This window comes from Anguilla anguilla, chromosome 4 (genome assembly GCF_013347855.1).
Source record: "Anguilla anguilla isolate fAngAng1 chromosome 4, fAngAng1.pri, whole genome shotgun sequence".
In the NCBI taxonomy this organism is placed as follows: domain Eukaryota; kingdom Metazoa; phylum Chordata; class Actinopteri; order Anguilliformes; family Anguillidae; genus Anguilla; species Anguilla anguilla.
The window spans coordinates 312,584-328,377 of NC_049204.1; the positions used below are offsets into that span (position 1 = coordinate 312,584).

Below are 15,794 nucleotides of genomic sequence, written 5' to 3' on the forward strand. Positions count from 1 at the left end.
TCCCCCTCCCCCCTGGATCCTCCGGTCTAACCAGTAGCTGTCCCTCTCCCTCTCTCCACCGCTCTCCTCCTCTCCCTCCTCTTTCTCCCTCCTCTCTCTCTCTCTCAGGAGAGTTTGGGGAGGTGTGTCGCGGGAGGCTCAAGCTTCCGGGGCGAAGGGAGATCATTGTGGCCATTAAGACGCTGAAGGCGGGGTACACTGAGCGGCAGAGGCGGGACTTTCTGAGCGAGGCCAGCATCATGGGCCAGTTCGACCACCCCAACATCATCCGCCTGGAGGGCGTGGTCACCAAGAGCCGGCCGGTCATGATCGTCACCGAGTTCATGGAGAACGGGGCGCTCGACTCCTTCCTCAGGGTGAGACCCCAAAACCTTCAAACCTCAAAAACCTGAAACCTTAAATCCTCGACACCCTGAAACCCCTGTAGGTACAGATCACCTCTATGCTGCTCATTTTATAGATGTTTCTTTGGTTTTGGTTTAAGTCCTTACAGTGACTCAGCAGAAAAATAAAAATAGCCCATCTGTTAATAATGTCTTTAGACTTTCTCTGTTTCATACATACACACTCCTCACCTCACTGCTGAAATACCCCATCTACCATGTAAAGAAGAACCAGCCTGCGGTAAACACTGACTCACAGGAAAGTGGTGAGAGAGAGAAAGAAACTACACTAAAATGGAACGCAGCTACAGCATCAGATTGTCTTTAGCATGAATTCACGGTTTATTAGGTTAGGTTGGGTTTTATGATTATGATTGTTGTGACCATTATGTTTTTATCATGTGAATTATTATCCCCCAACATGCTGCTGTTGCTTTTATATTCTGCTCCTGATGCTTCTGCAGAAGTAAAACCCTGCACTTGTGCCAGTTAGGGTTTGAGTGATGACTCATGGTGATTGGTGCTTGTCGTGCCAGTTAGGGTTTGAGTGATGACTCATGGTGATTGGTGCTTGTCGTGCCAGTTAGGGTTTGAGTGATGACTCATGGTGATTGGTGCTTGTCGTGCCAGTTAGGGTTTGAGTGATGACTCATGGTGATTGGTGCTTGTCGTGCCAGTTAGGGTTTGAGTGATGACTCATGGTGATTGGTGCTTGTCGTGCCAGTTAGGGTTTGAGTGATGACTCATGGTGATTGGTGCTTGTCGTGCCAGTTAGGGTTTGAGTGATGACTCATGGTGATTGGTGCTTGTCGTGCAAGTTAGGGTTTGAGTGACGTCTCAGGGTGATTGGCAGAGCTCTGGTCACTCATGGTGTGTCTCCCTGGCAGCTGAACGATGGGCAGTTCACGGTGATCCAGCTGGTGGGCATGCTCAGAGGCATCGCTGCCGGGATGAAGTACCTCTCCGACATGAACTACGTGCACCGGGACCTGGCCGCACGCAACATCCTGGTCAACAGCAACCTGGTCTGCAAGGTGTCTGACTTCGGCCTGTCCCGCTTCCTGGAGGACGATCCTAATGACCCCACCTACACCAGCTCCCTGGTGCGTGCGTGTGTGTGTGTGTGTGTGTGTGTGTGTGTGAGAGAGAGAGAGTGTGTGTGTGTGTGTATTTGTGTGAGTGTCTGTGTGTGTGTGGGAGAGAGTGTGTGTGTGTGTGTCTGTGAGTGTCTCTGTGTGTGAGTGTGTGAGTGTGTGTGTGAGTGTGTGTGTGTGTGTGTGTGAGTGTGAGTGTTATTTGCGCCAGCTGCTCCTGCGTTTTGGCTCTACATGTCTGTCTGTCTGTCTGTAGGGCGGAAAGATACCTATCCGCTGGACGGCTCCAGAGGCCATCGCCTACAGGAAGTTCACGTCTGCCAGCGACGTATGGAGCTACGGCATCGTCATGTGGGAAGTGATGTCATACGGCGAGCGCCCATACTGGGACATGAGCAATCAGGATGTAAGTGTGCACCCATACCCCACCCCTACCCCACCCCCAGAACCGGAGTATGTTCAGAGTTCTGAGCTGAGTATGTAAGGAGTACTGGGCTGAGTATGTTAGGAGTATTGGGCTGAGTATGTTAGGAGTACAGGGCTGAGTATGTTAGGAGTACTGGGCTGAGTATGTTCAGAGTTCTGAGCTGAGTATGTAAGGAGTACTGGGCTGAGTATGTTAGGAGTATTGGGTTGAGTATGTTAGGAGTACAGGGCTGAGTATGTTAGGAGTACTGGGCTGAGTATGTTAGGAGTACAGGGTTGAGTATGTTAGGAGTACTTGGCTGAGTATGTTAGGAGTACTGGGCTGAGTATGTTAGGAGTACTGGGCTGAGTATGTTAGGAGTACTGGGCTGAGTATGTTCAGAGTTCTGAGCTGAGTATGTTAGGAGTACTGGGCTGAGTATGTTCAGAGTTCTGAGCTGAGTATGTAAGGAGTACTGGGCTGAGTATGTTAGGCGTACTGGGTTGAGTATGTTAGGAGTACTGGGTTGAGTATGTTAGATACTATCTGGTCACAGGTAAATTGAGCACTAGGTACTATGGATATGCATGATTACTCGAGAGAAAAGGAATGCTCAAGCACTCTACAATACTCTGGAAAAATACTTGAAAATAAATTCACGCTTATAGTTTCATTCTTTATTTTTACATGACAGCTTTAGCAGTTTGTTGTTTTATGGGTAATGATTTTAGTTTCAGAAATCCTTGCTCTGCAGTCTAGTTATTTCAGCAGATGCTGTGATTTTAAAGTGGCGGACTTTTCATGAAGAACACAGACGCGATCAACACTGCTGTTCTTTCACTGCTGTCAGTGATTCTAAGCAGTCTTTAGTGACTAAACACGCAATGATTTTTTTAGTCTACAGCACATTTATTTAAGCTTTAGTTACTATTTTAATTACAATATTCATATTGATTTGTGGAAATTTGCTGTTTCCCTGTCTATCCATAGTAGGTACACATTAGTGGTAGGAAAATGTTGAGCATTGTTTGGCTGAATTGCCTGTTCTTGTAATTATGTGTTGTTATGTATCTTCAGAGTACAGGGCTGAATTTGCAGAGGCAGAGTTGGTATCTGGGGACAATGTGTACTCTCTTTGTTTCCTGTGGGACTACCCCTCCCCTGACCTGTGACCTGTGTGACCCCCCCCCCCAGGTGATTAACGCTGTGGAGCAGGATTACCGGCTGCCCCCCCCCATGGACTGCCCCACTGCCCTGCACCAGCTCATGCTGGACTGCTGGGTGAAGGAGAGGAATCTGAGGCCCAAGTTCTCCCAGATCGTCAACACTCTGGACAAGCTGATCCGCAATGCGGCCAGCCTTAAAGTGGTCACCAGCACACAGTCTGGGTGAGTGCGCCGCTAGCACTGTGCTAACGCGCACACGCTGTGCTAACACACTGCTCTAAAACACACACCGTGTGCTAAGACACAGATCCATCCAGCGATAGCATGCTAACACACGGGCCAGCCAGCTATAGCACAGTAACATACAGACCCATCCAGCGATAGCATGCTAACACACGGGCCAGCCTGCTATAGCACAGTAACATACAGACCCATCCAGCGCTAGCATGCTAACACACGAGCCAGCCTGCTATAGCAGAGTAACACACAGACCCATCCAGCTTTAGCATGCTAACACACGGGTCAGCCTGCTATAGCACAGTAACACACAAACCCATCCAGCGCTAGCATGCTAACACACGGGCCAGCCTGCTATAGCACAGTAACACACAGACCCATCCAGTGCTAGCATGCTAACACACGGGCCAGCCTGCTACAGTACAGTAACACTCAGACCCATCCAGCGCTAGCATGCTAACACACAGGCCTAACACACAGGCCACCCTACTACAGCACATTAACACATAGACCCATCCAGGAGGCCATGCAGTTCCTCAGCACACCAGACTAGTGTAACATCTAACCCTGCCTGACACAGAAATGTTAGTCAAACGACGTACAGATGTACAGTGCAATGGTGTGTGTGTAAGCTTGTGTGTGTGTGTGTGCGTATGCGTGTGTGTGTGTGTGTGTGTATGCGTGTGTGTGTGTGTGTGTGTATGCTTGTGTGCGTATGTGTGTGCGTATGCGTGTGTGTATGTCTGTGTGTGTGTGTGTGTGTGTGTGTGTGTGTGTGTATGCGTGTGTGCGTGTGTGTGTGTATGTATATGTGTGTGTATGTGTGTGTGTGTGTGTGTGTGCAGGCGTCTGTGTCAGAGGCTAAAACAGACACGGAGCAGGGAGAATTTGAGCAGTTTAAATGTGGAAGGTCACTCAGCAGAGAGGTCAAACTGAATTAAACAGCACCCAAAACACAAAGCTACAGCTCGTCAATACGCCATCGGGCCGATCTACGCAAATCAGGACTAAACACAGCTCAACGGAGCACTGCCAGTAACTGCACCTTGACAGGGACATCAATGAGGGCACATCTGCAGTAAGCGTGAGCTCGTGACTCACCAGTGGTTGGGGTTGGGGGTGGGGGTTGGGGGGTGCTGGGGGGGCAGGGTTGGGGGTGGGGATGACCTACCTTTCCGTGCCCCGCTCCTGTAGGGCTGAATTAGGAAAGCGTTTTGGGGAAAGAGGGAATTCAGGGCCACCGTTGTGATGATAGCGGAGAGGTAATTAGGTGGATTAAGGAAAAGCAAAGATGGGGATGGCTTTAATTAGCTCGCTAACGAGATTTTAAACGGGCCAGAGGAGAGCTGCCCTCCTGTTGAGCTTAATGAATGAGGAGAGAGGTGTGTGCTGCTGTTATTAAATAGAGCGGCATCTCTGTGCTGTGTCACTGTGCTGTCACTGTGCTCTGTCTGTGCTGTCACTGTGCTGTGTCTGTGCTGTGTCACTGTGCTGTGTCTGTGCTGTGTCACTGTGCTGTGTCTGTGCTGTCACTGTGCTGTGTCTGTGCTGTGTCTCTATGCTGATACTGTGACATCACTGAGCTGTGGCATTGTGCTGTGTTACCACGTCTGTGCTCTTGAGCATGCCGTCAGGTCTGATATGTGCATGTGCATGTTCAGGTGCGTGTGTGAGTATGCATCTGCTTGTGAGTGTGAGTATGCATGTCTGTGCGTGTAAATATGCGTGTGCATCTGTGTGTGAGTGTGAGTATGCGTGTGCGTGTGCGTGTGCATCTGTGTGTGAGTGTGAGTATGCGTGTGCGTGTGCGTGTGCATCTGTGTGTGAGTGTGAGTATGCGTGTGCATGTGAGTGTGCATCTGTGTGTGTGTGTGAGTGTCTGGCTTGGCCCCTGCGTGTGTGAGTGTGAGTGTCTGGCTTGGCCCCCTGTCCTAACCCTAACCCTGTCCATGACTGAGAACAGGGAAGCGATTGCAGCGGTGACCTTTGACCCCAATGTCCCGGGTCTGGAGGGGGCATGTCTGTGGCTGCTGGCATTCAGAGGGGCTGGGTCCTCCAGAATGGGGAACAGTGGCCTGTTTAGAGAGGCTGTCTGTCGGGCTGGGTTAATCACCCCCCTCCCCCCCCAGCACAAAATAACCAGCTTATTAAAGCAGCCTCCTCTACAGGCCGCACCCCTCAGTATCAATAGGGCCTCTGTACGCTCTTAATAACTCTCTTTTTCTCATTTTAATTGTTAATTAATCTAATGCCATCAAATGAAGACAAGGATCAGAGAGCTAGGATACAGTAGCCCTCTTTCTTCTCCTCTCTCTATCCCTTCCTCTCCTTCCACTCCACCTCTCTGTCTCTCTCTCTCTCTCTCTCTCTCTCTATCCCTTCCTCTCCCTCCACTCCCCCCTCTCTATCTCTTTTTCTCTCTCTCTATCCCTTCATCTCCCTCTACCGCCATCTTTCTCTTTCTCTCTGCCACTCTGTCTCTCATTGCTGATTTTATTAGATCTAGAGGAGGGCATACTGTATGTGTATGAGAGAGAAGTCAAACAGTGTTGTAGATTTATTGAAGTTCAAGTGTTATTTTGGTGTTGAATATGTGTGCATATTTACTACAGTTCCACACATCGCACATTTCCCAAACCCCCCAGGAGAGAAGTGCAGCTCCTCAGATAACGCGTTCAGGTGTGTGTTCAGACCCACAGCTCCTCAGGTCACACACTCAGGTGTTCAGGTGTGTGTTCAGACCCACAGCTCTTCAGGTCTCACGCCCAGGTGTTCAGGTGTGTGTTCAGACCCACAGCTCTTCAGGTCTCACGCCCAGGTGTTCAGGTGTGTGTTCAGACCCACAGCTCCTCAGGTCTCACGCCCAGGTGTTCAGGTGTGTGTTCAGACCCACAGCTCCTCAGGTCACACACTCAGGTGTTCAGGTATGTGTTCAGACCCAGAGCTCCTCAGGTCACACACTCAGGTGTTCAGGTTTGTGTTCAGACCCAGAGCTTCTCAGGTAGCACTCTCAGGTGTTCAGGGGTGTGTCCAGACCAGTCCCACACAGTGGAGGAGCGCCCCCTACAGGGCGGGAGAGGTGCTGGGGGTTTGGGGGTGCGGTTTGGTGGTGGAGTGGAGGCGTGACCCTAACCCTCTCTCTCTCCCCCCCTGTAGGGCGTCCCAGCCGCTGCTGGACCGCTGTGTTCCAGACTACAGCACCTTCACCACTGTGGGGGACTGGCTGCACGCCATCAAGATGAGCCGTTACCATGACAGCTTCCTCAATGCTGGCTTCGCCACCTTCGACCTGGTGGCACAGATGACTGCAGAGTGAGTAGTGTGGGTGGGTGTGTGTGTGTGTGTGTGCGTCTGTGTCTGTGTGTGTGTGTGTGTGTGTGTGTGTGTGTGTGTGCGTGCGTCTGTGTCTGTCTGTGTGTGTGTGTGTGTGTGTGTGTGTGTGTGTGCGTGCGTCTGTGTGCGTCTGTGTCTGTCTGTGTGTGTGTGTGTGTGTGTGTGTGTGTGTGTGTGTGCGTCTGTGTCTGTCTGTGTGTGTGTGTGTGTGTGTGTGTGTGTGTGTGTGTGCGTCTGTGTCTGTCTGTGTGTGTGTGTGTGTGTGTGTGTGTGTGTGTGCGTGCGTCTGTGTGCGTCTGTGTCTGTCTGTGTGTGTGTGTGTGTGGAGGGCGTAAAGGGCGCAGCAGGTTATCTGGGGGAGGGGGGAGGGTGGGGGGGCAGGGGTACGAGTGTCCAAAGGCCAAAACTCCCCCCTCTACAAAACTCCCCCCTCCCCCGCTGCTCCTGCACAGTCCCACCGTAAGGACTGCAGCTCAAATCCTTCAGCTGCTTTCAGACGCGACGCCAAGGGGTGGCAGTGGTGGAAGGGGAGAGAGAATGAAGGGGAGAGGGAATGGAAGGGGAAAGAGAATGAAGGGTAGAGTGAATGGAAGGGGAGAGAGAATGAAGGGTAGAGGGAATGGAAGGAGAGAGAGTGAAGGAGAGAGAGAATGGAAGGGGAGAGAATGAAGGGTAGAGGGAATGGAAGGGGAGAGAGAATGAAGGGGAGAGGGAATGGAAGGAGAGAGAGAGTGAAGGAGAGAGAGAATGAAGGGTAGAGAGAATGGAAGGGGAGAGAATGAAGGGTAGAGGGAATGGAAGGGGAGAGAGAATGAAGGGGAGAGGGAATGGAAGGAGAGAGAGTGAAGGAGAGAGAGAATGAAGGGTAGAGAGAATGGAAGGGGAGAGAATGAAGGGTAGAGGGAATGAAGGGGAGAGAGAATGAAGGGTAGAGGGAATGAAGGGGAGAGAGAATGGAAGGGGAGAGAGAGTGAAGGAGAGAGAGAATGAAGGGTAGAGAGAATGGAAGGGGAGAGAATGAAGGGTAGAGGGAATGAAGGGGAGGTCATTTGTTTCAATTTGGCAGCGTGACAGGTGTACCAATCAGGAGGCGCGGCGGCTGTTCTTAATGGCGGTAATTCTCCTAACGATCTTCATTTATTATCATTTTCTCCTCCATCGCTGACGTGATGAGCAGGGCGAGGTGGAAGAGGAGAGAAAAACAGATTAATTTGTGTTAAAGAGAGGCGGGGGGGGGGGGGGGGGGGGGGGGGGTCGCTGGGCTAAGCGCTTCTCCGCACGCCGGTGTTGCTCAGGGTAACAAGCAGCAGCACGCACAGCCGGAGCGACTCCGCTCTCACTTTGCTTAATCGTGTGTTTACACCTGGAATTTCCCGCACAGCAGCGAATGGAGAGTCACGGAGAGGAGAGGAGGTGCAGCTCCCTGTGTGGGGAGGAGAGGAGGTGCAGCTCCCTGTGTGGGGAGGAGAGGAGGTGCAGCTCCATGTATGGGGAGGAGGCGCAGCTCGCTATGTGGAGAGGAGGCGCAGCTCGCTGCGTGGGGAGGAGGCGCAGCTCGCTGAAGGAGACCTGCAGCTTTTGGGCTGCTGTGGCTAACGCCTCAGTCTTCTGTGAGAAGCGCACACCCACAGAAACATGAGTTCAGCTGAGCGCGGCCCGGCTGTGATTGGAGCTGAGCTAGGGCTCTGTGGCGACGTTAGCGGGCTGCTGCTCTTCATGCTCAGTCCAGGCAGCGGTAACAGCGCTACTCCTCAGCGCCTCTGAGACCTGCTGGAGCTTCCCCTCGTGTCTTCACCCCTGCGCTATTGATCTGGGCGGCGGGATGGCGGTGCAGGGAGGCTAACCTGGCTGTGCTCCCTGGCTGTGCTCCCTGGCTCCCTGCGCTGGAGCTGGGCTGGAGCTGGGCTGTGTGAAAGCACCCAGCTGCCTGAAACTGGGCCAGCGCTCTGGGAGAATCATTAACCCCACCATGGCCTGCTCCGCCACGCCTTTGATCTTACCCTCAAACTGGGTTACAGTGCCTGTGTGAGTGTTCTGCATTCTGTGTGTGTGTGTGTGTGTGTGTGTGTGTGTGTTTGTTCTGAGTGCTATGCACACTGCCTGCAGACACACATGCAGGTGTCTCTATGCAAAGAGCTCAGGTGAAATACATTTAATCTGCCAGATGCTTCCATCCCACCGTGAACCCTAACCCTAACCCCAAACCCTAACCCTAACCCAAACTGTCTCTCCCCCTCCAGGGACCTCCTGCGGATAGGGGTGACGCTGGCGGGGCACCAGAAGAAGATTTTGGGCAGTATCCAGGACATGAGGCTACAGATGAACCAAACACTGCCTGTCCAGGTCTGAAGAACCAGGCAGGGACTGGACCAGAGAGAACCAATGGGAGAGCTCAGCTGCCTGACTGTCTCAGCCAATCAGAATCCTGGCTGCAGTGCCTCAGACACGTTTCCCTCCATTTCCACCCGACAGACTTGTATCCACATTATTTTGTAAATTTTTTATAAAACCCTTCAGCCCCCCCCCCCCCCCCCCCCCCCCCCCCCCCGAATGGGGGTGTGGGTTGCATGCGTGTGCGTCCCGCCCCCCCAGGGGGGTCCAGAATGGGGGTGTGGTTTGCATGTGAGCGCGTGTTTCTTGAGGTTGGCTGGGATCTCCTGAGCTCTTCCTGCTCTTCTCATCCATCAGAGGATCCCTGATGCTGGAAAGACTTGAACGGGCTTGAGCATAAAAAAGAAAAGGAAAAAAGAAGTGAACTGGCTCGATCACTTGAAAAGAAAAAAATCGTTTTTGACGGTGAACAGAATTGCAGAGGATCCCTCCCGTAGCATTAGATTTGTGTGCTTTCCCCGTCTTCATATTGAAGATGTTTTATCTGCGGACACACACCAGTGGTCAGGAGCGCACGGAGGGGGTGGAGCTTCATCACCATGCCAACGAGACGGATGGAGTTCTGGAAGAAAGAGACTTTCTTTAAAACAAGTGTTGGATTGAGGCCTGCTCTGATGGGTTTGGGAATACGGATAGGCTGTGTTTTATTACTATTATAATTGCTGTTAATTTGTGTATCAGCCCTTTTTTAAAATGGTTTTGTGTTTTTTGGGAGAATTGCGGTTCAAGTGGGCGGGTCCGTTGTGGGACTCCTTTGTGACCACGCCCCCTGCGACAGGACTGAGCACAGTCGGGGATAGAAGGACTGACTGAGCAGCTTCGGTGTGTGTGTGTGTGTGCACGTGTGCGTGTGTGTGTGTGCGCACGTGTGTGAGTGTGTACGTGTGTGTGCACGCATGTGTGTGCACGTGTGTGAGTGTGTGCGCACGCGTGTGTGAGTGTGTGTGATGTGAACACAAATACTGTACAATACAGCTTGAACTATGCGCTACCGTGAACTTGCGCATGAACTGAATTGTGGCAGGATAGTTATTTCTGAAACACTTAATCTGTGGACAATTGTTAACATTTTTTAAATGGATCCAAAATGAAAATAGTTTAAATACATATATATATATATGCATTGTTCAGCAATGGAGAGCAACTACAAAAACAGACCATACATATTTTTTACTATTGTGTGGATTTACAATCAATCTCTTGTTTACTGTCTCCATTCCCTTTGTATTTATTTGTACCTTCTTGGTCAGTCGGCCTTGTACAACCGTGGAAATGGACGCCAGTCCAAGAGGATGACTCGGCAAATTGATACTTATTACAATCTCATATAAATTGAATATTGTATTTTTGTTGTTGTTCTAAACAGCCTGTAAATGTTTTTTTTGTTTTTTTTAAAAGAAAAGAAAAAGAAACAACATGCACCTGAAACACAAGAGCACCCAGGAGCTGTGTGAGGGCCGGACTGGGCTGAGGAGGTGTGGAGATGGAGGGAGGGAAGGGGTGAGAGGGAGGGAGAGAAGGAGGGAGGGACTGAGAGAGAGGGAGGGGGGAGGGACTGAGAGGGAGGGAGGGGAGGAGGGAGGGAGGGAGGGAGAGAGGGAGAGGGAGGCATCCTGAATGCTGCCCCTCTCTGAGCAGGGGAGTACCTGGGGCTGCAGGTGTCTCAGAGAGATGGCCGTTATCTCTGTTTTACTGTGTGTAAAGTGTGTAACTGGGTTTTTGAACGCTCGTATCCTGCTTCCCAAAAGAGCCCGAGTGGGCGGAGCTTCCCCGCTCTGCTGGCCCCAAGTCTTCCAGACTCTGTCCGTCCTTCCGTAGGAACCTTCCGTATGAAACTTCCGTAGGAACCTTCCGTATGAAACTTCCGTAGGAACCTTCCGTATGAAACTTCCGTAGGAACCTTCCGTATGAAACCTCCGTAAGAAACGTCCGTAGGAAACTTCCATAGGGACCATCAGTAGGATTCCCTGCAGCTAATAGCAGCCCCCCAGGCTAGCACATCTGCAGCCTGCCCCTACTCTCGCCACCCCTCCAGCATGGAGCTGCACCAGAGGGCTCAGTGAGGCGTCTGCGACAGAGTCCACCCCTCCTGTAGAGCTCTATCATGGAGCTGCACCACAGGGCTCAGTGAAGTGTCTGAAAAAGCGTGAGAGAGCTCATCGCGGTGATGTGCGGTCAGGCAGGTGGCTCGCTGGTCGGGGTGATTAACACAGTGAGCAGAGTACCACTCAGCGCTCGACCCTCGCAAGAGCGTCTGTGAGTGTCTGTGAGCGTCTGTGAGCATCTGTGAGTGTCTGTGAGCGTCTGTGAGCGTCTGTGAGCGTCTGTGAGCGTCTGAGCATCTGTGAGTGTCTCTGAGCGTCTGTGAGCGCCTGTGAGCATCTGTGAGCGTCTGTGAGTGTCTGTAGGCCCAAAGACGGTTGAGCTGTGCGGTTATCAGTCTGTTTCTCCCTGAGTGTCTGTGATTATCAGTCTGTTTCTCCCTGAGTGTCTGTGATTATCAGTCTGTTTCTCCCTGAGTGTCTGTGATTATCAGTCTGTTTCTCCCTGAGTGTCTGTGCAATTATCAGTCTGTTTCTCCCTGAGTGTCTGTGATTATCAGTCTGTTTCTCCCTGAGTGTCTGTGATTATCAGTCTGTTTCTCCCTGAGTGTCTGTGCAATTATCAGTCTGTTTCTCCCTGAGTGTCTGTGATTATCAGTCTGTTTCTCCCTGAGTGTCTGTGATTATCAGTCTGTTTCTCCCTGAGTGTCTGTGAGTGTCTCTGCTCCCGGAGAGGGTTGAGCTGTGCGGTTATCAGTCTGTTTCCCTTTGACTCGGTCATGAGTGTGATTCCAGCTCAGAGCCCACAGTTCTGGTCTGAGATACTGAAGCAGGAGAGCGCCAGGATCAATAACCGCTTGCATCACCTGGACTGTACCACTGCGCCTGGCGGGGGGGGGGGTGGTGTTTATATATACACACACATACTGAGTTTTCCTCAGAGCATGTCTTCCATTCCCCTGCCTTTGCACCTGTTCTGAGAACATTATTGACATTAGGATAATTATGACATTGTGCAGATTTGTTGTGTTCCCATTTAAGTTTGATTCTTCTCTCTAGATATAATCTCAAACCCCCTTAGATTTCCTTGAAAGGGCTCTACTAACACAAACTAGTTCAACTGTTTATTATTATTATTCAGTAATATAATAATAACAACAATAATAATAATAATAATTCAAAATAAATGAAATCTAATAATTTTAATTAAATCTTTATTTCAATTGCATCACAGTAGATCAGCACACGGCTGCAGTATTTTCTACCCTTCGCACAGTTTAAAAACTGCAGGAAGCCCCGCCCATTTTCACTCTGTCACTGATACACTGGGGTTACTACAGGAAGCCCCGCCCATTTCCACTCTGTCACTGATACACTGGGGTTACTACAGGAAGCCCTGCCCATTTCCACTCTGTCACTGATACACCAGGGTGACTGCAGGAAGCCCCGCCCATTTCCACTCTGTCACTGATACACTGGGGTTACTACAGGAAGCCCCGCCCATTTCCACTCTGTCACTGATACACCAGGGTTACTGCAGGGAGCCCTGCCCATTTCCACTGTCTTATCCAACAGCCCCATCAATCATTAACCTGGACAGGAAATTGTGATTCCTCTCACATATAACAGGGCCCTGGAGCAGAAAGGATCTCTTCACATTCAGTGACTATTTTAATAACTCTTAACTGCCAATAATAATTATGTCTGCAGAAGCTTTAGAATTGAGAACACAGACACAGCAGCTGCTGCTTTCTGATGATGCTTATGTCTGAAGGGCAGACAAGTAGAGAGATGCCTCTGTATGTACACACACACACACACACACACGCTCACTCTCTCAAATGCAAACACACACACACTCTCTCTTTCCCTCTCTCTCTCTCTCAAATGCAAACACACACACATTCATGCACACACACACACACTTATGCTGTCCCTCAGGTCAGAGTGTAAGTCTCTGTGGGGCAGGTTAGGGTTCGTGGAGAGGACAGGATCCTGGCTGCTGCAGGTCCTGTGCGAGGGCTGCTGTTTGCACACTGACCCATCGCTGGACTGAGAGAGTTTGCAGGGGTCAGATTATCATTAAACTCTTCAGGGCTATTTCAGTGGATCCCCTTGTGAATTGTCCACCCCCTAGTGGTAAAGTGAAGGTACTTCCATTGCTTTGGGGAGCTTCCAGTTAGTCAGGCATTTGAAGGAATGCTTAGCATGGAATTTTCATCCGTTTTCTCAGAAAAAATGCTGATCTGAATTTTTAAGGGAAAAAGTATCTTCAACTTATTCAAATGTTCTATAAATGTAAAAACAGGAACAGTGCCACATCTGTGCCCAAAGTGTGTGTGTGCCATATCTGTCCTCAGAGTGTGTGTGTGTGCCACATCTGTGTGTATGTGTCATATCTGTCCCCAGTGTGTGTGTGTGTCACATCTGTCCCCAGAGTGTGTGTGCCACATCTGTCCTCAGAGTGTGTGTGTGTGTGTGCCACATCTGTGTGTATGTGTCACATCTGTCCCCAGTGTGTGTGTGACTTCCACATCTGTCCCCAGAGTGTGTGTGTGTGTCACATCTGTCCCCAGTGTGTGTGTGTCTGCCACATCTGTCCCCAGAGTGTGTGTGTGTCACATCTGTCCCCAGAGTGTGTGTGTGTGTGTCACATCTGTCCCCAGTGTGTGTGTGTGTGTCACATCTGTCCCCAGAGTGTGTGTGTGTGTCACATCTGTCCCCAGTGTGTGTGTGTCACATCTGTCCCCAGAGTGTGTGTGTGTGTCACATCTGTCCCCAGTGTGTGTGTGTGTGTGTGTCACATCTGTCCCCAGAGTGTGTGTGTGTGTGTCACATCTGTCCCCAGAGTGTGTGTGTCTCTTCCACTAGCCAAACTCACAGTCCATTTGTCCTTGAAATGTTTGCATGGAGGGTCAGGACTGGACGATGGGACTGGCTTTGGCCTCTGTGGGCTGAAGCATCCTTATATTACATTACATGAGGGCTTTCCCAGAATTCCCCTTCATTTTGTTCCCACACACCCCTTCTGCATAGCTCCGCCCCTTCATCTCGCAGCCTTCCGGGCTTCCCGCTCTTTCCTTCTGTCTCACTGATGCCTGGTTTCCAGTCACATTCAAACCAAAACAGAAAGATTAAGAGTGTCTGTACCTGTGTGGTGATGGGGAAAACAGTTTGAAATGCAATTGCTTTTTTGTTTGGAATCATCAAGATGTATTTAATGAAGACAAAAACAAATAAGAGATGCATTCTTGTAGAAATATTTTTAAAAAACCCTTTTGCAATTAAATTATTTAAGAAATATGATACATATTTTGGTCTCTGTCTTATTTTGTCATTTATATTATGCATTTAAAAAATGTTTCTTTTAATGAAATAAAACTTTTATGATAAAAATAATTTTAAAAATAAATAAATATAAAAACCTGACTTCATATACTGCAGCTCATTTGGATGCTGTACAGCTTCTGCACCTCTCCTCTCTTCATGTTTAAAATGTCTGAGCTGAGGCGTGTTTCAGAAACACGTTTGAGTGGCGTGAGCACGCCATGCCCACTGTGGCATACAGGAAGTAGTCTGCTCTTCCTTCCTCCAGCACCTAAAGCTGTGTGTTAGGGTTAGGGTTAGTGTGTGTGTGGTCGTGCGTGCGTGCGTGTGTGTGTGGGTGTGTGTTAGGAACAGCAGCAGCACAGTAAAATGTTCAGTGCTAAATCAGCCCTATCAAGACGTGGTCTTACTCTGGTCCCTAGTGGGCTCGTATGTACTCTGTTTGTGTTGAATGAACACTGGTCATTTTATTGTGTGGGTAACTTCATAATGCACATTTAACAAACTGGACCTTTGAAACTGAAGCAACTCCAAGTGTATTTAAATTCTAACCCCTGCCAGGGCTGTTTCCCTGACCCCCGCCCCCCTGCCCCACCCCCCAGACTCTGCCCTTCACTTCCCCTCTCTGGCTGTGTGTGCTCCGCTGCCCACAGCAGGACACAGGGGTCTGCTCTTTCCCAAAAGCAGCCGGAGGAAATTTAAGAGCCACTGCAGAGACTATAAAATATTTTACAGTTTAATACAGAGAGGAGTCTTTCGGCTTTATCGCTGAGGGCAGCTGACTGCTCGATATTGATCTTTACTGGAAGTTCAGCCTGCCTCAGCTGCCCACAACTTCACCAGCTTTTCCCAACTTTCTGAACTGCACTCTGTCCAAGACATCAGCCCCCATGCCCCTGCACACCAGCCCCCTGCACACCATCCCCAGCACATCAACCCCCTGAATACCATCCCCAGCACATCAACCCCCTGCACATCAACCCCCTGAACACCATCCCCAGCACATCAACCCCAGCACATCAACCCCCTGAACATCAACCCCCTGCACACCATCCCCAGCATATCAACCCCCTGCACACCATCCCCAGCACATCAACCCCAGCACATCAACCCCCTGAATACCATCCCCAGCACATCAACCCCCTGAACACCATCCCCAGCACATCAACCCCCTGAACATCAACCCCCTGCACACCATCCCCTGCACATCAACCCCCAGCACATCATCCCCCTGAACACCATCCCCAGCACATCAACCCCCTGAACACCATCCCCAGCACATCAACCCCCTGAACACCATCCCCAGCACATCAACCCCCTGAACATCAACCCCCTGCACACCATCCCCTGCACATCAACCCCCAGCACATCAACCCCCTGAACACCATCCCAGCACATCAACCCCCTGAACACCA

General features: G+C 50.4%; 1 protein-coding gene across 6 annotated transcripts in view; it reads left to right on the forward strand.

Moving 5' to 3' along the window:
* The window catches only part of LOC118226352 (ephrin type-B receptor 3-like), a 55,591-nt gene extending 45,199 nt beyond the window's left edge, over window positions 1–10,392 (forward strand). For 4 of the 6 annotated variants that reach the window (XM_035415914.1, XM_035415915.1, XM_035415916.1 and 1 more), the window contains exons 11-16: window positions 109–356; window positions 1,271–1,486; window positions 1,734–1,883; window positions 3,078–3,271; window positions 6,443–6,598; window positions 8,860–10,392. In XM_035415914.1, coding sequence (XP_035271805.1) covers window positions 109–356; window positions 1,271–1,486; window positions 1,734–1,883; window positions 3,078–3,271; window positions 6,443–6,598; window positions 8,860–8,968 — 1,073 coding nt within the window. In that variant the 3' untranslated portion in view covers window positions 8,969–10,392. The remainder of the gene's footprint in view (window positions 1–108; window positions 357–1,270; window positions 1,487–1,733; window positions 1,884–3,077; window positions 3,272–6,442; window positions 6,599–8,859) is intronic. The other 2 variants (XM_035415917.1, XM_035415918.1) reach the window with 1 other exon arrangement.
* Window positions 10,393–15,794: the final 5,402 nt, after the last annotated feature.